Source organism: Microtus oregoni, unplaced genomic scaffold (genome assembly GCF_018167655.1).
Source record: "Microtus oregoni isolate MIOR12 unplaced genomic scaffold, Mior012 000020F_ref0000438, whole genome shotgun sequence".
Classification (NCBI taxonomy): Eukaryota; Metazoa; Chordata; class Mammalia; order Rodentia; family Cricetidae; genus Microtus; species Microtus oregoni.
Genome location: NW_024543079.1, coordinates 17,966,118 through 17,991,553, shown reverse-complemented (window position 1 = coordinate 17,991,553; position 25,436 = coordinate 17,966,118). Strand labels below are relative to the sequence as shown.

Sequence of the window (25,436 nt, the reverse complement as noted above, 5' to 3'; positions counted from 1 at the left end):
AGATGGCTCAGAGGATAAGAGCACTGGCTGCTCTTCCAGAGGTCCGAAGTTCAATTCCCAGCAACCGCATGGTGGCTCACAACCATCAGTAATAAGACCTGGTGCCTTCCTTGCCAGCAGTACATTGTATGCTAAATAAAGAAATAAATCTTTAAAAAAAATAACAAAAAGAAATAAAGGAAAAAAATGTTTTCCTGCACCAACACTATCACAACACAGTTCCTTAATTCTCCTTCCAGGAGACAATCAGTTGATTTTTTAAAGATCCATGTTTACTGCTCTCTTGGGAAATTGATAAGCATGGCTAGATGGTTCCGTGGGTAATGAGGACCCCATCACCCATGTGAGAGCTGTGAACAGCCGCACACATCTGTAACTCCAGCACTCCAGCACAGGGGGTGTAGAGACAGATCCCAGGGGCTTGCTGGACAGTCAGCCTACCCAAAATGGTGAGCCCTAGGTTCAGAGACCCTTTCTAAGAAGTACGCTAGGTTACAAAATATGGCCACCCTAAAAAACCCAGGCTGTTTATCCCACTGCTCTCCAGTCAGCTGACTTTTCCCTCAGCAGAGAGAGGCCTCCACAGCCAGGGCTGCCTTCCTCACAGGGCCGAATAGCCCTGGTTTGCACACCTACTCCTATCAGCTGTGTGTCCCTAAGCCCACCTCTGTGTCTGGAGTAAGGCAGAGGCCTCAAGTGGGCCTGGTGACAGCTCTGTTTACCTAGCCACAGCCTAACCTGGGCCCATCCCAGTTCACGGTGAGTCAGCTGAACAAGGGGCGGGCACCACCCTTCCAGGAGCAGGGATCCAACTGGAACACAGGCCACCAGCACATCCCGAGAGACTCCGCAGTGGCCGGAGACAGATACACAGCATCTGGCCAGCAGGTAAGAACAGAATCTGTGTTGGTTGGGACCGAGGAGCTAAGCAAGACCTGGTCAAAGGCCACTTCTTTCCTCCCTTGTCCTGTGGTCTAGGACTTCCTGGGCAGTTCCTTTCTAAACGTGCTTTGCCCTTGGAATGCAACGGGTGCACAGCCTTCCTCTTCTGACCCCAGGCGCAGGCAGTGTCTGAAGTGAATGATTTTCTGCCCTTCTCTATACTTCTACTCCTGCCTCAAGTCTGTTCCACTGCCCCTAGCCAAGAGGCCACAAAGGCTGTGGCTCTCGGGTGCTCAGACTTCGCTAGTGGCTCTCTCACTCAAGAAAGGCCCAATTCTCACCGAGACCTTCAAGCCCTCCAGGACCTCTCTCTGGAGGTCTCCCGTCTTCGCAGGTTTCCTCCCTCGGAGTCCTTTGAACAGCTACCTTCAGTCTCAGGTCAGGGGTCCCTCCACACAGAGGACACTCTCAGTTCAGGGTGTATGCCTCCCTGCCTCCCTGGACTGCTCTTGCCCACCCTGCCCTTTAAGCTTTTGCTCAAATGCCTCTCGCCCCACAGCAAGCCTCCCCTAGTCCTACTGCCTCTCTCTGCTCTCCGTCCTGCTTCATATTCCTCTCCAGTTCTTCCCCCCACCTGGCACAGCCTACAGAGTCTTAGAGCTTTTAAATTCAGCTCTTCAGTACCAAGTCCCTGCTTCAAAGACAGTTTTGCTCACTTCTTACTGCTGCTGTCTCAAACAGTACCTGGACTTAGGGGTACTAAGAACGCATGTGTGCTGAGCAGACAGCTGGTATGGAGTTGCCTACCTGTGCTGGGCACTGCTCTAGGTGGTCTCTATGTGTATCGCATTTAGCTAATCTTCTTTTTTATCTATCTATCTATCTATCTATCTATCTATCTATCTATTATTAGCTAATCTTCTTATGCCCGGATAACTCCGCGGTGAAAGTATTATTACAAAAGAAATGCCATAGAGCCTTTCCTGGTCTCTGCTCTCACAGACGGAGGCAGTAGGTTAGGCCTCTCTCTAACATCCCAGCTTGCTCTGCCTCCCCTGGCCCTTCACTGGGGGAACAGCATTTCCCGAGTCCGGTTCCCTCTGGCACAACGCAGCCCTGAACAGAGAGGGCACATGCTTGTGGCTTAGCAACAGCCTCCTCCTCGCAGATTCACCAGATCCCTGGGCTAATCTGGCCTTACAGGAGCTATTTACTCTGCTGCAGTAACCCACGCTTCTGTGTTCTGAAGGATGGATGAGCTGTCCGCAGGAACAAGTGGGAGTCCCAGAGCTCCAGCAGCTTGGAACAAAGTGTTCTCCAAGTTCAAAGACGGGGGCTGATGGGCCCCCTTCCAGCCCTTCTGATTCCACAGGGTCTGACTGCTGATACACTGTAGGTGTTATTGTTGCTTATGATATGGAGAGCTATAGAAAGCTCTGGGATGGAATCGGAAAGGTGTGGGGAAGGAAAGTCCCTCCAGGCGCAAGGAAGAAGAAGCTAACAACTTGTGGGAACTGAACAAACTCCCTGTCACAGGACTTTCTGTGTCCCTCATTAGGGCTGTTGCTTCCCTTTCTACGCCCGGTTATTCTTCCAAGGACTTTCTACACATTGCGACTAGGTGTCAAGTGACATTCCTAGGGAGATGTGAACAAACATCTGTTCACCTCAGAACCAATGACAGACCAAATAAAAGATCCCACGTCAACAGTGGCAAAACCACAGAGTTTAGTGGGGTTGAAAGAGCCTGGGTGGCTCGAAGGCAGCTACGTCACAGAAGAGCCCACTCCAGCAAGGGTAGCGACTGCAGACTGCTCCTCGGAAGAGCCTGCTCCTCAGAAGAGCCTGCTCCTCAGAAGAGCCTGCTCCTCAGAAGAGCCTGCTCCTCAGAAGAGCCTGCTCCTCAGAAGAGCCTGCTCCTCAGAAGAGCCATCTCTTCCCTGACAATTGCTCACTTGCTTATATAACCTCGGGGAGGGCTTTGTGGGTCACACCTTTCTGAGCCTCTCAGAGTCTCCTGTGTTTCCTTAGGTTTCCCACTCCCTTCTGGGTTGGGGCTGTTGTTTCAGTTGGGAGGAAATAGTGGCTCACTAGGTGTCAGAATTCTCTTCCCAGTGCCTGCTTTTCTCCTCCTCTAACTTTAGGAAGACTCTGGGCTTGGCCAGTGAGGATGACAGGCAAACTCAACAACGTGGTGGGATTTCAGTCCCAGGGAAAAAAAGCCTGGCTCAGTGCTTCCCAAACATCTGTCGAGTGAATAATGACTAGGGATACATGAGATGCTGTGGTCTAGGGGGAAGAGCTTTGAAGAACCTTGGAGGCTGTGTGTGGGTAGGATATTTTAGAGGGAGGCTTAGAACAGAATGGTTCGCCACATGAACTGTGGATGGCATTCAAGACAGGGAATAGCACTGCAGAGCATGCACGCACGGGGAGCGGGCACGGGGGAGCGGACACGGGGAACGGGCAAGGGGAGCAGGCTGAGTTCTAGAGCAGCAAGCCGTGTGAAATGAATGAAATGCAGTGAGCGACAGAGACTTGCCCGCCAGGAGCCACTCAGGGCATTTTTGAAGTCTGAGATTAATTCTGATGTCAAGAGCTAGGGGTCGCTTCTCCCAGAAGGTAAAGGCAGGGGCTGACGGTAACTTCCAGATTTCTGGCGCAGCCTGTGGGTGTATTTGGTGGGGCTGCTGTCAAGATTTGGGGAAACTTCCAGAAAGTCTCTTGAAGGTAATAAATATCCAAACAGCAGGTGGAACTCCCTAGCCAGGAATAGTCTACTCTCCCTTCACTGGCCTAAACTCCCCATCCTTCATGGGCATAGGCGGGTCTTCTCCCGCGGAGATGGCCTTCCTTGCGTTTCCAGCTAATCCCCTGCACCCCCTGGAGTCCATTGCCTGAGTCCCTTATGAAGGGTGATCAATCTGACTGTCTGTGGAAAGTGATCCCTCAGCCAACTCCACTTCCCTGGGCAGCAGGCAGCCAATAGTTTCATCACTGGTGGTTGGTGCCTGTGTGTTTGGGGGGGGGGGGGTGCATTTTCAAGCAGGGCAGGTCAAGAGTCAGGGTCAGGCCGGAATCCTGAGAGCGTGGGAGAGAGGGCAACATCAGAGGCAACACCTAGGGATTTGAAGGCGCTTCTAAACTAAAAGGGAGAGGGACTCTCCTTTTCAGAACGAGCAGCGGGGCCCGGTGTGAACTCTGTTCTCCTCTCCCGTCCACTGCTGCCTTAGTGCCCAGTAAGTCAAGCGGGGTGACCAGCTACGACCAACAAGGGGCTCTAGGGAGAAGCACCGGCTCTGAATCTCTTTGGGTACACACGAGGAGGAAGGGCTGCAGAGCCTGACTGGTCTTCGCGTCCGGTACTCTGCTGTGTTGCTGGACTCAGGATACCGACGCCAGAAGGAGATCAGAGGCTGGGTGGATTCTACTAGCACCTTCTGCAACTCAGCGGCAATAGGTTGCTATGGTGGCTCTGCAGCCGCGGGGTATCCTGGGAGCCCCCAGCGAGAGGGCCGGGCACGCATGCGTCATTGGCACCGCACGCAAGCGAGCGGGGTTTCTGTTTTAACCCACACGGATGACGCGGTTTCCGGCTGGGCTCTGAGCTTTGGGATTGCGAAGTGTAGGCCGCTTGTGGGGTGGGTGGTCATGGAACCGTGTGACGTAGGTGCGTACGGAGGATGGTCCCTGGACAGTTGGAACGCTCCCGGATCCTTAATGCGTGAAGTGTGCAGAGTCTGTGCTTACTCACTTCCATTTCTAGAGAGAAGGGACGGGTCACAGGGTTCGTCTTTGAGTTACAGGCAAGGACGCCTTGTAGTGAGGGGAAGAACAGCAACTTGCAATAAAAGAATACCCACCAAGCAGCCTGCAATAGAAGACTGCACGGCCCCTTCTAGGGGACTCTGGACCTCTTTTCTCTCAGAGGGCAGCTGCAAAATGCGCCTGCTCTATTGCTGTACTGTTAGAAAAAGGTAGACATAGTTGGGGGAGGGGTGCACAGCTTTAATCCCAGCCTCGGAAGGCAGAGGCAGGCAGATCTTTGATTTCGAGGCCAGCCTGGTCTACAAAGTGAGTTCCAGGACAGGCTCCAAAGCTACACAGAGAAGCCCTGGCTCGAAAAACAACAATAACAACAGAACAACAGAAAAAGGTAGACAGGGTGGTCTCTTAGGTTCGTATTTGTGCAGTTCCTACTCCTGGTGGCAAAGCAAATTTGGTATATGGTAACTGCTGGGCATTATTTCAAGGTTAAAAGCCACCTGGAGGGTGCTCTGTAGGGCAGGTTCCAGAAGAAGTTTTCCCTTAGCAGATCTAAAAGGTTAGAGTCATGCTGGCCCGTTCTCCCGGGAATTCTTGTCTTAGGATAGTCATTCTTGCCCCCAAAGACTAGCTTAGGACTGAGGACCGCAGCTGTCTCCTCCAGCAGCCAAGGAGTCCTGGCGATGTTACTTCCCTGGTCAGCTATTTATATTTTTCAGTACAGATTAGCAATGAACTTCCTATTTTCAGATTCTCTGACACAGATTCATGTCAGAGAAGAGGGGCTGCAAGCAGTTGGGTAAGTTGGGCACAGTGTTGGAAAGAAGCCGACACAAAAGTGCCCTTCAGGAATAAACTTTGTTGGGGGGAAAGCCTTGAGATCACAGGAGCCATGGCCAGGCCTTGACAAGGGAGAGCATTCGGAAGGATGGTGTCTTCTACTAAAAACAACATGATTAGGGCTTCCCTTCAAAACCTGGAGAGGGAACGAGAGAGACAGAGGCAGAGGCAGAGGCGGAGAGAAACTGTCATGGACAGATCAGGGAGGCGAGAGCTGTGGGAAACTATTTGAGTTTTATGTCCTTTCAGAGAGTGGCAGAAAGTGCCACACCACATGATTCAGTCTTGGAGAGACCATGTGACAAGGAGCACAGAGGAGCTGGGTTCTGGGTAGGATCATAAATCAGGCTGAAGGATCTGGTCCCCTAGAGTGATCATCTTAAAGGGGCAGGCCCATAATCTGACAATTCATATTTAAGGAACTACACAGGATTAAGGCACACAAGGTGGGGGCTGGGGAGATGGCTCAGCAGTCAAGAGCACTGGCCATTCTTCCAGAGGACCCAGGTTCAATTCCCACCACTCACATGGCAGCTCACAACTGTCTGTCACTCCAGTTCCAGGGCACCTGACACCCTCATACAGACGTACATGCAGGCAAAACACCAATGCATATTTTAAAAACAAAAAAGCCTCACAAGGTGCGTTTAGACCTCTGGTTCTTGGTTCCATTCTTAAGAAGGGCATGGCCTTGAAATAACAGAACTTTGCTTTACAAGGGGGAAGAGTGGAAGTTCAGATGTATTGCCTCTGCTATATCATTGCATTATCCTCCATGCACAGGGTTCGAGGCATTCTGCAGCCAATGAGAAGGCCCTCTTGGGACTCCCAGTCTAACAAACCGCGAAACAAGTAGAGTCAACTACAAGACTGGTTAATAAACAGGATAAGGACACAGGGGGAGCACTACGGCATGGACCAATCAAAGCAGGCTTCCTATGTGAAGGATCCAATGGTTTTAGACTTGAGAATTGTTAGGAATGAGCTGGACAAGGACCAGAGGTTGCGACTCAGACAGTCCCTGTCAGACAGAGGGACTACCACTCTAAGGCTGAGAGACAAGGGAGAGAGTGACATCCATGCCGGTATCTGAAAATATTTCTTTGTTGCAGCAGTTGAAAGTAGGGGTTGGGGGAACAGAAAGATGTGGAACTGGGGAGTGAAGTCGAAATGGCAAACAAAAATCTATTGGAACTCAACGCCAGTGAATAAAGTGGCTTGGGTATAAGAAGCGATGGAGAGTGGTGGCCGCGCACACTGGAGTCTGGGGATGTTCAGCTGAAGCTTCAGTTGCCAAAGCTTCCTGCTTTTCCAGGACCAATGAGAAGGGTAGCATCTACAATTCTGCATTTAAGCAGCAAATTGTTAAGTATTCTGCAAGGTCAAGTACAATTTCCTTATATGTGGCCCTTGAACCACCAGTTCCATTCCAGAGAAGATTTAGGAAGCCCTTGGGGCCATTTTAGGAAATATAGGCTATGTTCCAGGGAAGCTAATGGTGTGTGTGTGTGTGTATGTGTGTGTGTGTGTGTGTGTGTGTGTGTTGGCTATTTCCATGTCAACTTGACACAAGCTAGGGTTGTCTGAGAGGAGGGAACCTCTGTGAGAAAATGCCTCCTCCATAAGATCTGCTGTAGGCAAGCCTGTCGAGCATTTTCTTGATTAGTGGGTGGTTTGGGAGGGCTCAGCCCATTGGTGGGTAGGTCCACTCCTGGGCTGATGGTCCTGGGCTCTATAAGAAAGCAGGCTGAGCAAGCCATGAGGAACAAGCCAGTAAGCAGCACTCCTCCATGGCCTCTGCATCAGCTCCTGCCTCCAGGTTCCTGTTCATTTTGAATTGCTACCTTGGTGTCCCTCAATGGACTGTGATTCCGAATATGAAAGTAAGAGAAACCCTCTCCTCCCCAAGTTGCTTTTGGTCATAAGTTGCTGTGTTTCATGACATAATTAATAAACCTAAGGCAGAACTTGATAGCAGGATTGTGGGCTATTGCTGTGGTTTACCATATTTTGGGGAGGATTGTGGAAGGGCTTTGGCACTTCGGGCTGGAAAAACCATCGAGTGTTCAGAGTTTGGTGAGCTACTGAGAGAACTTGAAGGTTAGAGGATAGTGCCGAAAGCAGTGAAGATGGCGGAGACCTGGCTTGCGAAGTTTCCGAGAGAAGCAAAGGCCCTAGTGGGACCGTTTGATATTTTGAATTAAGAATGTGGTTCTGGCCAGCTGGGACTAAAGACTCAGCTGTAAATAGTAAGAGACCAGCGCCACTGAAGTAAATAACCATCACTTCCTCGGCCAGTAGATGCTGGCCAGCTGGAACTGAGAATCAGAGGGGATTAAGAGACCTGCGTTAGTCAGGTGAGATCTGGGAAGCGTTTCCTGAGATCAGCACACAGAAGCTGTTTTCTAGACTCAGCCAACGCTGGCAAGCAGCACTCCTCCAAGGCCTCTGCATCAGCTCCTGCCTCCCAAGAGGCCTGGGGCTTCAAACAAAGCCACGATATCCTGGCCTCATGCTTTAAAAGGCCTGCTGCCTACTGTCTGGGGAGCAGAGAAAGAGGAAGCCATGGCCTATTTAGGGGATTCTGTGGCATTGATGAGCGACAGAACAGTGAAGGAGGTCTGTATGGCAGAGACGTGGGTGGGAGGGACTTGATACTACATGGGAAGGGTGGGGGGAGGGTAGCTAAGGTGGACATGGCTTGAGACAGCAGGTACAGAGGGAGAAGTGACTCATGAGAATGGCCTCAGAGCCCTGTGGGTCATGCAGGGTCATGGGGCTGGTTTCACACATCATGGTGCAGCCTAATCAGTTCCCTATGCCACTTCCTGGCATTCCTGTTACATGTGGGCCAGAAGGACATACCTTGACCATGAATAGTGGCCATGAACTGGGAAGGCACAGGATAGCTGAATTCGAGGTGGGTTTATAGCTCAGAGCCTATCCTGATGATAGGGCCCAGTGTGCAGGGCAGTGACCTTTACCTAGGAGGCAGGTCCAGCAAGAGGGAGGTGACAGGGAGGTAGGGTGTGGTATCCAGCTGGAGTGAGTGGCTTGCTTGGCAGAGGGCAGGAAGTATGACAGAGTCAGGGGTGCCAGATGATGACGTAAGTCACAAAACAGTCCCTCACCAGATCAGAATTATGAGTAATAAAAGGGTTATTTATTTAAGGGGAAAACTTACAGATCGCTTAGACTCCATAGGATAGAATGTTTATTAAAACATTTAGCATAAGTTCCTTGCTTAATATTGTTTATGCTGGTTGTAATTCTAATTATACTTGATATCTGTTCCTAGTGCATATAGTTTTGTATTGGGTTTGGAATTCTCTTATTTAAACAAAAGGGGGAGGTGCTGTGGGAACACATTCCGCTCCTTCAGCCAATAGCCTTTAAGATACCAGCCCACTTGGGCGTGGTCTCTTATACTGTAAAAGCAGCGGTAAACATGCGCCCACTCTCATGCTTCTGTCTCCCGCTTTGGGTGCTAGACTCTGTTCCTGTTTGCACAGAGGACTGTTATCTAGGACAGTGATCTGTAAGTTTTCCCCTTAAATAAATAACCCTTTTATTATTCATAATTCTGAACTGGTGAGTGATTATTTTGTGATTTAGGTATCAATGATGTTCCATCGCAGCAGCAACAGCCCTGCCTAAGATGGTGGTACACTGTGGAGCTGAAACACTAATGATGGAAGGAAGGGCTGGGAGTGCCTAGAGTCTCCCGCCTTTCTGTTTCAATGCTAAGTCCCAACCTGCTTCTGGTTGTGAGTGGTACTGTGCCAGCTGCCAGCCCCACCTGGTGTGCAACAGCTGCTCCATGTGCACCTGCTGAATTGGATGTGGATGAGGAAAACTCAGTGGTTCACCTAACCTTTGACACATGGCCCTTGACCCTGCCTCTTCTGGCTACATCTTGAATGATCCACTAGGTTTGGTTTCTAAGGTTCAGGATCAGTCAGATGTGGGATTTTGTGGGTGGAGATTATGAGCTTGAGAAACAGACTGCTGCTCCTTAAATTGGGACAGCAACTCCTGGTGGTGGTCTTAGAGCGCTGTGGGGTACAGGTGGCAGGAGCCAGCTATCCTGCATTTTTTTCAGAAGGTTGGGAGCCGCATCCTCAACCTTCCTCACCCTCTCTGCTCTACAGGGTGTTTCGAGGAGCAGGTATGTCTGTCCTGTACCCATCTCTGGAGGACCTGAAGGTGGGCCAAGTCATCCAGGTAAGGAAACAGGCTCCATTCGTCTAGAGTCCTTTATGGTGACCTTTATGGTGACCTTGGGAATTAGCCCAAATAACTAAAGCTTGTCTTGGGGGATGCTGGGTACTGGGAGCCCTTGGGAAGTCCTTGGAAGCCCTGGGACCAGCGCAGAGGCTGATGCAGTGGCTCTCAACCTGTGAGTCGAGACACCTTTAGGAGCTGAATGACCCTTTCACTGGGATCATCTAAGACCATCGCAAAACACAGATGTTTACATTACTATCCATAACTGTAGCAAAAATGACAGTTATGAAGTAACAACAAAAATAATTTTATGGTTGGGGGGGTCACCACACATGAGGAACTATATTAATGGGTCACAGCACAAGGAATGATGGGAACCACTGGGTTGATGGGTAGAGGGGAGAGTCCAGGAGTCAAGGCCCATTGAGAGGAAGAAAAAGCAGCCACAGTCATGTGGGTTCTGGCACTTCCGCATCCTCTGAAGGAGCACCCCAGGTGCCAGCCAGTTTCCCCAGGAAATGCAGGGTTCAGTGTGCTCAACCCCAGACAGCCTCTTCCAGCCCCTCTGAGTTCCTAGAAGTCTTTGGGAATTTCAGCCTTTCCCTCTGAGAACTCGGTGGGGAGTTGGGCTTTCATGCTTTGGCTGCCATGGGAAGAAAATAGTTGGCTACAGGCCCCAGAGAAATGCATGCCAGAAAGATGCATGTCCAAAGAGGGCACATGAAGAAAGATTTATTTACTTTTCTACTTTTTATATGTGTTTTCCCTGCATGAATGTATATGTACCATGTGCATGCCTGGTACCCACAGAGGCCGGAAGAGGGTGTCAGATCCGCCGCAACTGAATTTATAGATGGTTGTGAGTTGTGATGTGGGTATTGGGAACTGAACCCAGGTCCTCTGCAAGAGCAGCAAGTACTCTTGGCTGCTGAGCCCCATTTCTCATAAGCCAGAAGCATACTATTTTTATTTTTAATTGACACTTTGTGGCTATGCATATTTGCGGGTGCGTGTGACTTTTCCACCTGTGTACACTGTACTGGTCAGATAGGGTGTGGGGGGCTGGCACATCGATCATTCCAGGCTTATGTCAGTTCTTTGGGCTTGGAATACTCATCCTCCTCCGAGCTATTTCGGAATATTAGCCATTGCTGGCTGTGCATCGTAGTTGCTCCACTGAGCTACAGAGCACGATCCATGTAGCTCTGGTGTGAGTGAGCACAGGCAGTATTTGACTTTGTATACCTGGCTTACACACATGCACATGTAGCGGCTACATTTCCATGTGGTCTGGAGCATCGAGCACCCCGCCACCACCTGTCTACAATCTTACTCAATGCTCAGAACAGCTAGCAACTCTCCACGTCCTTTTCAGGCCCAAGCCAGAGCCACACCCAGGATGCCTACACCGTCGACCTCCATGGCTTCTGCACCCCCGCTTTCAGGTGAGGGAGTCTGACCCCAGAGTCATGACAGCTCCAACTCCATCACACATCCCAGCACTCCCGGGCTTCTCACTAGGCGTGGAAGGCAACTTGGGGCTCCTATTCCTGGGCAGGCCCCCCTCTTCTGGGTGTGTGCGCTGTCCTGACCCTAAGGATGTGGCCTGGTATTCTGGCCATTTCTCACCTGTCACTTGGTGGGGCTCGTGTACAATTCACCTTTACCCTTTGAGGAAACATTGGAGAAACCGACACTGAGGCAGAAATTGCCTGATTTGGTGCGACCATAGGCAGACCATCTGGGAAGAGCGGATTTTTGAGGTAGCCCTTATAGAAGCCCATAGTGGTCTTGGGTCAGCCCCACGAGAGAAACTGGAGCCCATGGTTCGTCTTTTCTGTGCTCTGTTGTGTCTCTGAGCTGCCCTTCGTCATGGCCTGTGGTCCCTGGTAGTCCGGCACCTGCTCTGGCTTTGTGTCCCCTGTCCAGCTTATGTCGAATCAGTTGAACTGAGCACCTCAGTGATGCCGAGGCTGCTCCTAGACAAGGGTGCTTTAGGCCTTTGGCAGAGCTGTCCTGTGCCACTGGCAAGCATCCCTGGGACACGCTACATGCTCCAGGGGATCAGGGTGCTCTTGAAGTATTCCAGATTCACTGAAAATGAATGACCCTGGCCAACCAAAGCCGGCTCTGCACAAGCTGCTGAGTGACACCTTGTCTCCTCCTTCCCACTAGAGTTGTACCCAAATTTGGCAGAATTGGAGAGTTACATGGGGTTGTCCCTTTCTAGCCAAGAAGTCCAGAAGAGCCTGCCTCAGATTCCAGATGGTGACAATGTAGGTATTTGTCTCCTGCCTCAAATGATCACTAAACATCTAGATCTTACCATTTAAGAAGGTGTGTGTGTGTGTGTGTGTGTGTGTGTGTGTGTGCGCGTGCGCGTGTGCATGTTCAGGTGTGTCAACCCAGCCATTCTTTATAACCCAGATGCACTGACCCTGACTTATGATTTTTTTTTTTTGAGATGAGTTCTCACTGTGTAGCCTTGGCTGACTTGGAAGACCATAGCTTCAAAGTCATAGAAATACCTGCCTCTACCTTCCAAGTGCTGAAATTAAAGTCATGCACCACTTCTTCTAGATTTTGTTGTTGTTGTTGTTGGAGACAGGCTTTCTCTGTGTCGCTCTGGCTATCCTGGAACTTGTTCTGTAGATCAGGCTGCCTCTGCTTCCCAGGTGCCATGATTAAAAGCATGAACCACCGCCGCCTGGCTTCCTGGATGTTTTTGAAAAAGATTTGTTTTATTATATTTTTATATATATGATTATTTTGCGGGCATATATGTGTACTACATGTGTGGTTGGTACCCAAGGAAGCCTGAAGGGGGTGGCAGACCCCTAGAACTGGAGTTCTAGAAGGTTGTGAGCCATCCTGTGGTGCTGGGAATTGCAAGAGCAGCAAGTTCTCCTAACTGCTGAGCCATCTCTCCAGTTCCAGACTCAGAAATTTTTATTATTGTACTTACTTTCAATGTTTTCAACTTTTTGTGTTTTTAAATAGTAGGTTCCTGATAACTTGCAACTCTGCTTCACCAAGTGTTGCTCTTGTAACTGCAGTATAATAGCAAGTCCAATAATTTACACTAGGAAAGTGTGTCTATAGGTCTGGGTAGGACCATCTCTCCTCAGGAAGATCTTCTATCCCTTTGTGGTCACACCTCCTCCTTCCGCCAACCCTCTAGAACTCTAGGCAACCTTCTCTTCCTTTCCTTTCTTCCATTCTTTACTCTTCCTCCTCCCTGACTTTTTATTTCTTTGGCAGTACTGGGTACCTCGTGTAAGGATGCTCTACCTCTGTGCCACACTCCCAGCCTTGTTTTCTGTCTATAATTTTATCATTTCAGAATGCTATATAAGTGAAAACCAGAAACTATGACTCTTTGGGGGGTGTTCTATGTATGTGTTAGTTGTGTGTCTGTGAATGTGTGTGCGCGCACACATGCAGACTAGGGTTGATGTCTTGCTCTAGCCCTTTGCACCTTTATTTTTTGAGACAGGGTCTCACACTAAACCTGAAGCTCATCGATTCAGCCAGGCTGGGTAATGAATGGCAGGGATCCTCCTGTCTCTGTCTCCCCAGCTCCCTCGCACCGGGTGATAGATGCATGGTCATGTGCCTAGCTTTTGATGTGGATCCTGAGAATCTGAATTCAGGTTCTCATGTGTGCATAGCTGCTGCTTCTTACCTGACAAGGACAATTTTATAGTCTCTAACAATTGCATACAGAGCTGTTATATAAAGACTGTCTTATAGATACAAGTTTCCTTTTTTGGCATAACAGGCTGGAATCTGCAATTGCTGCACAATGTGTTAAGTATATGTTCACAGGCAGCTGTCAGGCTATTTTCTGGAGGGGCTGTGCATTCTCCTCTCCTGCCAGTGGTGCCAAATGCCTGGTGTCTTTGCATCCTCACCAGCACTCGGTGTCACCACCAATTATGACGAGTCTTCACCTGCATTTTCCTAATGGCTTTTCTGTCTCCTAGGAGGAGCCATTCATTAATTTTTATTCTTGGTTCAAGACAAAGTCAAACCTAGTCTTTCATTTTCATGGCGCATCATTTGCTGTGAAAATGTCCTTGTTTTAAGTGAATTGTAAGTGGATCTCTTCTTGATATTCATTTCCTTTGTGGGCAAAGAAATGGTCTTGTGGTTGAGATCTGTGGATGTGCCTGGTCTCAGCATATTTTTATGAAGTTGTTTCAACCTGAATCACAATTTAAGAATTATTTGTTCTTCAGATGCCTCACTTGAAATAAATGTGTATTGAAGCCAAGAAAAAAAAAAAAAAGGAAAATAAAGGAACCTTTCTCTCTTCCTGAACCCAGTTTCCTTTCCCTTTCCTCTCATGTTTAGGAGTATGGATTGTGATGCCCTCTAGTGGCAGCATCAAGCTCAGTTCCTTTTCAGCCTCTGCAAAGTGTGTGTGTGTGCATGTGTGTGTGTGTGTGTGTGTGTGGGTGTGTGTAACTTGGACTGTTTCAATATCTTACTCATCCTTCCTGGAACCCAGAGACCCTTGAGGCACGGGCCCCAGGTGCTTGGCTAACTCCCCATTACTATGTCTGCAGATGATGGTCACTAGCCCTGGGCCTGGCCAGGTGGTAGCACCAGTCTCTGGGAACAACCTGGGTGTGTTGCGTGCAGAGATCAAGCCCGGAGTGCGTGAGATCCATCTGTGCAAGGATGAGCGTGGCAAGACTGGACTGCGCCTGCAGACTGTTGACAAGGTAATTCAGGTCTGCGGAGGAGCTCCATGGAGGGCAGTGTGCCCCTCTGGTGCTAAATAGCACTTGTCACAGCCCCAGGGATACAAGCTTCCCTTTGGGACAGTTTCCAGGCAGTCTGAGATGGCGAAGTGTACAGGGACCTCCCCTCCCAGGGCTTAGAGAGCCCCACAGTAAGGAAGGTTGAAAGCGGGCACCTTAATATCGGGGGCCTCAAGGCTGAGCCTAATTGCAGCAGGAATCCTCTGTAAGTCCCATACTAGGCTCCTTTTTCTCAGAGCCCCCATTTCCTGCACCCCAACTCCCATGGGTCTGGCTTCCTGATGACTGCAGAGAAAGCCAGCCAGATGCCTTTGGGAAGGGTGCTACAGGAGAATTGAGTGTAATGCTGAAATCCCAATTCGGCGTACTCTGTGGGTTCTGGTGTGTTTTTTCCTCCAGGAAAACAGGGGTAACCTGCATATTCCCCTGCAGATCTTAGATCCCACTACACTGTAAGCTCACAGGGTAAGGGGGAAAGAACATCTTAGAGGGGCCAGGGGTGCTGACTCTGGAGTCTTGCTTCCCAGGGGCTCTTTGTGCAGCTGGTTCAGGCCAATACCCCCGCATCCCTTGTGGGGTTGCGCTTTGGGGACCAGATCCTGCAGATTGATGGGTGTGACTGTGCAGGGTGGAGCACACACAAAGCTCACAAAGCCTTGAAGAAGGCATCGGCTGAGAAGATCGTCATGATTGTGCGGGACAGGTCAGTAGCCAGGTCCCAGCATCCTCCCTGCCTGATTCCGGCCACACCCACAGGCCCAGCTTACTGTTACTCTCTACCAGGCCATTCCAGCGGACTGTCACGATGCACAAGGACAGCTCAGGCCAAGTTGGCTTTTTCATCAAGAAGGGGAAGATTGTATCTGTGGTAAAGGGAAGCTCCGCAGCCCGTAATGGACTTCTCACCAACCACTATGTGTGTGAGGTGAACGGACAGAACGTGATTGGGCTGAAGGTAGGCAGTGGCATAGCTCTGCCGTGAAATGCAGGCACTGTGGAGATGGTGGGGTTGGGACGGCTCCTGTCTGCGTAGGCTGTAGAACCTGCCAACGCCTCAACATCCCCATCCTAAGGTAGATGGGGACTTCAGTAGTATGCTGTGTGCGTGGCGCTCTGAGCAGTGTCAATCAGAATGAGCCCGGAAGAATTCACTCTAGTTACTAGCATGCAAGATAAGATGTGCTGGTGTGGGGGGGTATTGTCATGTGTGAGGACGTGGGCTCGCAGGTGGCTGCTGGCCACAAGGGCACCTCCTCCTCTGTGCGGTGCTTCTGTTTGGATGCTGATCACATTCAGTAATGGGGTTTCCTTTAGAAAACTGTGATTTGGAAATCCGTTTCTGGCCTTGACTTATTCAGGGAGGGTAGGTGAATTCTATCTTTACAGAGCAAGAAGGTACACACGGCTGTAGGCCCTTGCTGTAGATGTGGGAAGAGAGGTGTCTTCTGGGAATGGGCAGTGATGAGCTGTGGTTTGAGACTTGAACAAGTAAGGGCAACTCAGTCCTGACTCACGCCACTACGGTGGGGGTGCCTCTCCATCCCATAGTGCTCGTGGGGCAGGTGGTGGCATCTCACACCTGCAGACACACACAGGTGGGCCCCGTGTCTCCCACAGGAGCCCACATGTCAGCAAAGCAAAATGATGGTCACTAGGACCTGATCAGGGACCAGAGGCTTGTTACCGTAATTGTAGTCATTTGTCTGGTGAACACTGTTTGCATAAAGACTGTTGTTTTCTTCATGGTCTTACTAGTCAGGAGGTATAGGTGAGGACCCATGTGGCTGGCTCAGTCTGGTGAGCCAGCAGGAACCCGAGGACACACGTAGGTGGACCTAGTGTCCCCCACAGAAGCCTACATGTAACTGTGGCCGAAGCTGGAGAACCACATTTTGGGGGTAAGGCCAAGAATGGGAGGCCAGTGCCATGGTCCTGTGACCCTGCCAATTCTCAAATGAGAGGAACAGTAGCTTCCCTGAGATGTCCAGGGTCCCGGGCAGCCAGCTGCTGCAGGCAGGTGTGAGGTGTAGATGGTGTCCTCTAGGGACAGCCATGCTGAGCTACCTACCAGTCAGGTAGCAGTGCTATTCTTGCTCCCCACGATGACCAATCATTTTCCTTCTCTTCAGGACAAAAAAATTACAGAGATCCTGACTACAGCTGGAAACGTCATCACACTGACCCTCATTCCTACTGTGATCTATGAGCACATGGTCAAAAAGTAAGGCTGTTAACCCATCTCTGCCCTCTGCTCTCTCTCCATCTCCTTTGCCCTGGCAGCTTCGGTGCTGACCCGGAGCTCTGTCCGCTTTGTTCTGTCTTTGACTCTTCTTCAGTTCATGGTGGCTAGTGGCTTCTCATGACTTGAGATCCTTAGAAGTGGGGGATGAGGGGAGCGGGCAGGCTGGGGTGGGGGTGAAGGACAGCTGCCAGTTTCAGCCGCTGTCATCTTCGCCCTGTCTAGGTTATCCCCGTTGCTGCTGCAGCATACCATGGACCACTCCATTCCAGACATCTGAAGTCACAGGGCAGCCCAGGCCTCCCACCATTCTGCAGTGAAGATGGCAACAGTTGCAGATGGTTTGCTGCTCGGGTCTGGGCGTTTCAGGGGCATGTCCCAGGGGGATACATAGTGGATGAGTCTGTCATTGCTGTTTCCTGACTCCTTGGATCCTGATTCCTAGCTATGCTGCGGCACAGGTGTGACGCAGGCACTTGGTTCTCTGTGCTCCAGGTGCTGGGCACTTAGGCAGAACAGCAGAATGTCACCGAGTGCTGCTGGGTCCCTTTGCAGAATTTTGCCTCTTCTAGAAGTCAGTCACTTGACAGAGGAATTCCTTGTGTGTTGCCTTCATTGATCTTTATCACAGATGTGTATAGATCACTTGTGTAACCCTTGACTGTCTGTAGGTTAGTTGTGACTCTTGACTGTATATCTGTAGGTTAGTTGTGACCCTTGACTGTCTGTTGTAGGTTAGTTGTGACCCTTGACTGTCTGTCTGTAGGTTAGTTGTGACCCTTGACTGTCTGTTGTAGGTTAGTTGTGACCCTTGACTGTTTGCTGTAGGTTAGTTGTGACCCTTGACTGTCTGTCTGTAGATTAGTTGTGACCCTTGACTGTCCGTTGTAGGTTAGTTGTGACCCTTGACTGTCCGTTGTAGGTTAGTTGTGACCCTTGACTGTCCGTTGTAGGTTAGTTGTGACCCTTGACTGTCTTTTGCATAAAGACTGGATTTTAAACACAGCAACTTCCATTAAAGTTCCTGGAAATTCCAGAATCCCAGGTCCCATGACATGGGGCATGACAAGGCTGCTTTTCCTTTTGGACAGTGACCAGGCCATGGCATTATCTGTGTCTCTGAGAGCAGCAGTCTGTGTGTTGTGGCATGCTTGCCAGTCTGTCATACGATGTTGGCGCTGAGGGTCAGGTGGCTGTGGAATGGCAGGGACAGGCTGACTTTGGGACCCTGCTTGAATGGGCATGGTTGTTTTTGTAGCTACAGAATGGGCCAAAGAAGCCATTTCAGGACTGCTGGGAAGAACTGGAATATTGTCCCAGTGCTGGGCAGGATGTGACCTGGGATCAGGGTGGGAATTTTAGATCCTGTACCTAACCCCTGATGGGCAGAGAGGCCTGAGTCCTACACATCAGGGCCTGGTGGGGCTGAGCCAGCCAATAACTGGTTCCATCTGTGTTGGGTGCCATGGTGAGCTTCTCACCCACCCTAGCCCACTTAGAGAAATGACACAGTACAAAGACACCAGGCTGAGGGGCTGTGTGTGTCTTCATGCTTTAATTCAGAGCTGTCTGCTACAGGCACAACTCTGTCTGAACAAAAAGACAAAGGAGACCGAGAGTCAGGACCCCACCCCACAGCTCCCCTCCTGTGTCCCCTGTGAGAGTGCACGGTGGCCTGTTTGTGTTGTCATCTAGTTCAGAGGGGACTGAATTCCCTGGTGGAGGCCCCTCAGTCGCCTTTGGCCCTAGAGCCTGGGATCTGCTGTCTGCGCAGGTGGGAAGGGGTCTCAGTGAAAAGCTATGGATGCTACCTGCTTGAAGACATTGGTCACGAACTCTGCTCAAGAGTGCCTCTGTTCAGAAGTCCTCACTGAGCCCTGACAGAGGGCTCCAGAACTAAGGAGCCACAATTTCAAGCCACTCCGCTCCGAGGGCTCAGTAGTTAGAGAAGGTAGTTCCTGGGTACACTTCCTCAAGACCTTGTCAGCTCTGACTGGAGGCAGGGGACAGGAGCACCCTAAACATTTCTGCTCCAGGAGCCAAGGGCAAGAGGGCAACTCGCAGCCTATGGGGGTGGCCAACTGGAAGGAAGGGGGGGGCTTTGGGAATGAGCATCTACGAGGGAGCCTGGCCCAGTCCCAACTTGCTCTCAGCCCCCTTCTTCACGTCTGGAACCAGCAGGCTGCTGAAGTGTCTACCTCCAAGCCCACCTCCTGGCATCGCAGCCCCTTTTTGCAGATACGCGACTCTGAGCTTATATACACTTAGGAGCAGGGCCTGTACCCCAGCCTGCAGGGATCCAAGCTCACCCAAGGACTGGGTAGTAATCTGCTCACTCCACTGGCAAGGAGCAGAGCCCTTCTGATAGGCAGAACTCCCAGAAGAGGACCCCTGCGAGGCGGGGCTAGGGTCGGAGCAGGAGCAAGGACAGTCAGTTTCACTTACTGCCTCTACAGACCCGGGCACTTTGCAATGGCTTCTCCAGCAGCAGGAACAGAGTGGACCGCAGTTCTAACCCTGCCCAAGTTCACCAAAAACACGAGACACGACAAGAAGGCCCAGACAGCAAGACATGGAACAGAGAGGGGCTGTGAAGTTGGACTAAATGCCAGTGGTGAAAAATATATGGATTTATGTTGTCAAATATAGTTCATACATTTATTTTCTCAGCAGAGCCTCGACTGTTGCTAAGGAGACATATGGAGCTCCAGGAGTGCACGGCGCAGGAGGCTGGGTCCGTAGCCAGTCCTGGCTTGGCTTTGGATCAGTTTTATCCCGTCTCTCCATGGCACCACCCCAGTGTCCTATGGGGCAGCCCCAGCGAGGCCTCAGGCATTTGGGTTTGGTTCAGCTGGGGTAGGGGTGCTCCACCAAGGACGTCTGGTCTGAGGCCTCAGCCAAGGTGGGGGAGTTTTGGAGGCACAAAGCGCGTGGCAGAGGGCTCTTGCCCTGATGGCTAGGCTGGCTGCCCACTCCCAGTGCATGCAGGTGCCCTCGGGGGAGGGCACAGAGTGGAGGGGCAGAACTCATGAGTCAAGTAGTGGCCACTGGGGCAACGGCGAGGGCAAGCGACCTTAGCAGAGAACCAGAGAGGCTTCTAGGTCAGAGAGTGAGATGCAGGCTTCTACCAACTCCCCGGTGTGGGCCAGTCAGGTCTGACCTCTCTGGGAAGAAGAGGGAAGTGAGGATCAGGGCATCTTCCCAGGCTGACTGGGCCTGGACCAGAAGCAGCCCAGGCAGGCTCCCACTGCCTGGCCACGCCCCTGATTAGGAAACATGCCCAGGGGACCCTGCTTTGGCATGGATAGGCAGATGCTGTGACTTCAGAACCCCCTTCAGATTCCTCCAGATGGCCACCTTCCCCTGGAGACAGCTGGGTCAGATTCAGAAACCCTCATCCCAGAAAGCAAGCCATTTGGGGGTTCTGGGTTGAGCAGGAAACCAAGACCCTAAGGGAACCAAGTGCAAACATAGGTAGGGCCAGGCCAAAGGGGCCTGGGGCAAGGGGCCCCTGACTTTCCCAAATTGCTGAGGTACCTCTAGGCTACAGATGAGATGACTCATCTCAGAAGGTAAAGGGCCCTAGAGCTGCTCGCCTTGCCTTCTCTGTGCTGACGGATTCACCCAATGGAAGCTGGGGCTTGGGGAAGCGCTCTCTCCCAATCCATAATTAGTGTGTCAGGGGTAGCAATGGGCATTGGACAGCTCATGAAGATCAAACACACCCAGGAGCCAAGAGGAAAACGGACTGTGGGGGAAAGGCCTGGAGGACAGACAGACAGACACAGAACCTACCCTGCCTTCTCCCCCTCCTGCCTGAGCTGGTCCTTCCAGCTGGATCGTACTTTTGCATCCCAGGACAAGGGAGGAGAGGCTGGAGCTTCAGTGGGACCTGGGCAGCCAGACCCTGCCTGGAGTGGTTCTCTGCATTTTGAGTCCTGGCTGCCTCCATTTGAGGAGCTAATACTGGTCCAGGAGCCAGAGGAGAGGGCAAGGGGTGGCCTGGGAGAGAAGACACGGACTGGGCTGGGTGCTGGAAAGGATGGTGCAAGGGAAAGGCAGGTCCCCAGATCAACACAGCCCAAGACTTTCCGAGCAGGGCCTGCCTTGTCTGAAGTCTGGGTGGACAGAGGGGCCAGAGGGGAGCTCTTACCAGTATCTCCCTCTTCAACTGGCCACCTTTACCTCTTCTCTCAGGCTTTGGGACTGCCTTCCTGAGGCCCTGACACTATGAACATCTGGGGTGGGGGCGCTATTCCAGACCTGAAAGTAAATTAAGAGGATGCCCATGGGGGTGTGAGGGCAGCAAATGGCATCCTACAATCAGTGGTCACGCTGCCAAAAGCGGAGGGCTGGCAGCCACCTCAGAGCTGGGAGCCGCCCGCTGAGCTGGGGCTTGGCTGGCTGAGTGAGCGGCAGCTGATCCTACGGATGGAGTGCAAGGCCACTGTGCAGCAGCCCCGCAGCAAGGAGCTGATGTTGTAAATGGGCTGGCCCTGGCGCCTCTGGGAGCGGCAGAGCCAGGCCACTGTTGGCACAGCCGGCACTACCACAGCCAGCAGATCCACAATGTAGTGGCGGCTCCAGTAACTCTTGGGTTCCTTTTCAGAGGCAGCTGCCTCCTCCTCCTCTTCCACGGGACACACCACACTCACTGGTAGTCCCGGGTTGGAGTTGGCTGCAGGCCGGTGTGTAGTTGGCCCACAGGTGATGGGCTCTGGGGCCTCAGGCTCGTCACCCACTGTCACCACCACTGCTGAGTTGGGGTCTCTGGGCCCTGAGGGGTGGGGATCCAGCTCTGAGTGCCTGTCCTTGGGGACTGTCCCACACACCTGAGCCTGGCCTACTTTCTCCAGGATGGTGTCCAGGTCAGGCTGGTACTGCACGAAGTCTGTCTGGATGGCCCGCTCCTGCATGCAGCTGGCTTGCACACCGGCCTCCATGCCGCACAGGAGCTTCTCGTAGGTGTTGCTGGCAGGGAAGCGAGGGCCCAGGTTGAAGGAGCTCTGCAGCGAGGCTTCCTCAAGGCCACAGTCCACTCCTGACGACAGCAGGCTGCTGGCCTCCAGGGCGTCCGTCCGACTCAGTGTGTCGTCAGCAGCCACAAATCCACTGTCAGCTCCATCCTCAGCAGAGGTGCTGGAGGGATCCCCTGGCTGGCGGTCACCACAGACAGCTGGGTCACTCAGCTTGGTGTAGGTGGAGCTGCGGGTGAGGGAGCGTGCCGGGGACCCACCAGCCGACTCCCCCGTTCCTTCCTCCTTGGCTATTCCATTCTGGGCTACTTCCATGCTGTGCAGCAGCGTCTCTAGCTTCTTGTTCTGGATATTGATATCCACGAAGTATTTCTGTAGCCCTTTGTCCTTGTCAATCAGGTTGTTCTTGACGGTGTCAATGACCTGCTTGAGCTGCCGGATCTCCTTGCGGGCCTCTTTCAGAGCCAACTGGGCTTCCACACGGTGGCACTCCTCCTCAATCCAGTCCTCCTGCATGCGAGACAGCTGAGTCTTCAGGTCATCGATCTCCGTGTCCCTGTGAGCAAAGGAAACACGCTAGCTCTATAGCCTGGCCTCCTGACCTGTCATTGCTGCTGTAGAGAGACAAGGGGATGTCACCAAACACAGATGGCCTTCGAGTGGGGTGGCTCAAAGCTAGAGACAAAAGTGGGAAGATATAATGCCTCTTCTTCCTTTGATCCTACTGGGAGGAGGAAGGGTGGGTGGAGCCAGGGGCCGAGGCAGGAGAGACTCCCTTGAGAGCAAGGAGAAATGGCAGGAGGAGACACATCCCTATCTCAGCACTAAGTCTAGCCTTCACATCATCGCCTCCAGGAGAGACTACACAGATCCTTAATTACGAGCCCACTGCTATAAAAATGTAATAAACCCTTAATGCGAAGCAGCAAACACAAGAGAGGGATGTGGTTTCCTAGTGAAGCAGCTTGTGAGTGTTTTAAGAGGACAGACGTTTGTCCCCAGACTCCCAGGGAGGGGGTGGTGACGTGAGAGAAATGACCACCTTTGGTGTTGGTGGGGGAGCCCATGATTTTACAGTTTCCTCTTGCAGAATGCCCAGAAGTGAAAAGAGTTGGAGGAGGGGGAGGACTGGGTGGCTCTCCTGTTTGCATGCTAGAAGCTTCTTATATTTTACTGTCAAGAGGGGAGGCTGAAGAGATGGATGAGAAATGCAGATACCAGGAGAAGAGCCGTGCCAGCGAGCAGAACAACAGCCAGACTCCCACCCAGAGAGGCTAAGGCCTTTCAAGTCCCAAGTTACAGCTGGATCTGGGGGTGCTGAAGAGGGAGGTGATTAGTGAACCTGCCACAGTGGCTAAGGGGAAACCAGCGTGACACTCAGTGGACACTGACTGCAAGCAATGGGAAGCAGGACACTCACGGGGCGGGGGGCTTACCACTCATTCCTTACCAGGACCTTCTTCACCATGAGCTCCACATCTCTCCCAGAAGCCTGGTTTAATGAACAAACTACCAATGCTACCACTGGGGGGTTGTGAGCCTAGCAGAGTGACTGTACCACACAGGGAACCACAAATTTTCCAAAGTTAGACTAGCAGTCCCATTCGGGAATAGGCTCCAAAGGTCAAGCAATATCCTCTAGGAGGGTCTGACCACTCCACATAGTGTAATTCAGCAGTGGGCTAGGGGAGGGCAGTGAACTGGAGCTACCTGAGTGGCAAGAGCAGGCAGGTAACAAGCATGGGGTCCTTGATCTCCCTTCTCTTCCTCAGGGTGGAGTATCTCTGTTTCCTACTCGTGCCTGCCCTGGGAGGAATTGGGCATGCTCAGCTTAGCCACCCCTGTGCTTCTCTTCCTGGAGCCAGCTAGACCTCGGGGACAATGGCTCCCCAGTCCTGAGCTGGACTGAGGCTATAGGAATAATATTTGAACCACACCTTAAAAGAAGGGGCCAGCGAGGATGCAAGACAGAAGAAACGGCACCTCAAACTGTGGGGACACAGTGTCCACAAACACGGAGGCAGTTGTCAAAGGGAGGTTAGCACAGAAAGTATGTCTGGCTATTAACTAATACCTGGAGGGTGTTCGGAGAAAGGCCGTATGCCAAGGACAGGCCTGCTGTGGGACCTTTCAAGGGTAATAGAGTGGCTGGGGACATTCTGCCAAACACAGGTAGATGGCCTATATGCCACTGCTGGCTGGTCCAGAGAAGAAGCTAGGAGCGGGGCTTCTGGCTCCTCATGGACATCAGTACAAAAGGGCAATCAGACCCTGGGCATCACTGGGAAGAGGGCAGGAACCCGAAAAGGGAACCTTAGTTCAAGGATGGTGGAGCCTGTAGACCAACCCAACCTCTGATACCACAACCAAGCCCGACTGGACTGGTAGAGGCTGGTCATGCATGCTGTACTATATCATGCCCAGTGATTGATAAGGACAGGAAGACTGGTAGGTGCCAGGATGACTGGAGAGGATGGGGAATGACTGCTAATGGGAACAGGGTGGTAAAAAGAGTTATCAGAGCACAGAAATTGTGGGACTGGCCAATCAATAACTGGCCCAGGTTGAGACCCATACTTTGTATAGTGATATTTCATTTGTATTTTAATAAATAAAATTTGTCTGAAGATCAGAGAGTAAAAGAGCCCCACTGGTCATCCTTACAGACCAGACAGTGGTGACACACACCTTTAATCCCAGCAGCCACACTAGTTTGCCATAGAAACTGGGAGGTGTGCGCCTCTATTCCCAGTGGTGCATGCCTTTAATCTCAGCCCTAGAGAGGAATATAAAACAGGAGGAGACAGCTCAGAAAGGCAGTCTCATTCTGAGATTCCTGGAGGCAGGATTGCCATTTTGGACTGAGGTAGACGTGGCTGGCTGCTTTGCTTTTCTGGTCTTAAGGTTGAACCCCAATTTCTATCTCTGAGTTTTTATTAATCGTGCTTCAACTATGATAGGGAGCTCACCCCTGAGGGCCAGGACCCAGAGACCTAGGATAGAACCAAACATGACTGGGGAAGTAAGTGACATGATGCCTAAGAATACTCTACTGTACTCATATGTCAGTGCCCAGCCCAACCGCCATCAGAGAGGCTGCGCTCGCAACTGATGGAAACAGATGGAGAGATCCACAGCCAAACATTAGGCAGAACTTGGGAAATCCTGCAGAGAGGGGGAGGAAGGATTGGAGGAGCCGGTGGGGTCAAGGGCACCACAAGAAAACCTGCAGAACCTACTAACCTGGGCTCAGAGGGACTCAAGGGACTGAACTGACAACCAGGGAGCCTGCATGGGACAGACCTTGGCCCTCTATTCAGAGGCCCACCGCTGTTACAGGTGTGTAACTTGGTCTTTTGGTAGGACCCCTAACAGTGGGAGCAGGGGCTGTCTTTGACTCTGTTGCCTGTTTTGGGACCCATTCCTCCTACTGGGGGCCTCATCTAGCCTTAACAGAAGAGGAAGTGCCTAGTCTCACTGCAGCTTGATATCCCAAGGCTGACTGATATCCATGGGAGGCCTGCCCTTTTCTGAAGAGAAACAGAGGATTAGGAGTAGGAAGTAGGAGGGGAAGTGGGGGAGGGGCTCACAGGAGGGAGGGGAAACTGTCTACACACCAATTCTATGGCCTGTAGAACAACTCCGGGCAGGTATAAAAGCTGCTGCAGGAGCAAAGAACAGGCACAGTGGGGATGCCTGCTCTGAGCTCTAGTGCCCCCGCAAAGCTTGGTCCAGCTC

The 25,436-nt window shown here is 51.6% G+C and overlaps 2 protein-coding genes across 10 annotated transcripts in view; one reads left to right on the top strand and one right to left on the bottom strand.

The window, feature by feature from the left end:
* The first annotated feature begins 798 nt into the window (after window positions 1–798).
* Window positions 799–18,269, top strand: Sdcbp2 (syndecan binding protein 2). 3 transcript variants are annotated; one of them, XR_005976057.1, is made up of 10 exons: window positions 799–888; window positions 9,639–9,711; window positions 11,090–11,159; window positions 11,890–11,990; window positions 14,286–14,444; window positions 15,011–15,186; window positions 15,267–15,438; window positions 16,613–16,704; window positions 16,948–17,550; window positions 17,614–18,269. XR_005976057.1 is itself a non-coding variant. In XM_041670968.1 (9 exons), exons 2-9 carry the CDS (start codon window positions 9,658–9,660, stop codon window positions 17,000–17,002), a joined length of 879 nt encoding a protein of 292 aa, XP_041526902.1. In that variant the 5' UTR covers window positions 799–888; window positions 9,639–9,657; the 3' UTR covers window positions 17,003–18,269. The 3 variants fall into 3 exon arrangements, 2 of the variants coding, with proteins under 2 accessions (XP_041526902.1, XP_041526903.1); XM_041670968.1 differs by having other exon boundaries at window positions 16,948–18,269; XM_041670969.1 differs by lacking the exon at window positions 799–888 and adding an exon at window positions 8,018–8,106 and having other exon boundaries at window positions 16,948–18,269.
* The window catches only part of Snph (syntaphilin), a 39,587-nt gene continuing 32,409 nt past the window's right edge, over window positions 18,259–25,436 (bottom strand). For all 7 annotated transcript variants that reach the window (XM_041670961.1, XM_041670963.1, XM_041670964.1 and 4 more), the window contains one exon: window positions 18,259–22,254. In XM_041670961.1, coding sequence (XP_041526895.1) covers window positions 21,087–22,254 — 1,168 coding nt within the window. In that variant the 3' untranslated portion in view covers window positions 18,259–21,086. The remainder of the gene's footprint in view (window positions 22,255–25,436) is intronic.

Coding starts and splice junctions, on each gene's coding strand:
- Sdcbp2 (XM_041670968.1), top strand. CDS start 9,658: ATGTCTGTCCTGTACCCATCTCTGGAGGACCTGAAGGTGGGCCAAGTC. Junction 11,991..14,285: donor AGATTCCAGATGGTGACAAT/GTAGGTATTTGT, acceptor CTATGTCTGCAG/ATGATGGTCACTAGCCCTGG. Junction 15,187..15,266: donor GTCATGATTGTGCGGGACAG/GTCAGTAGCCAG, acceptor ACTCTCTACCAG/GCCATTCCAGCGGACTGTCA.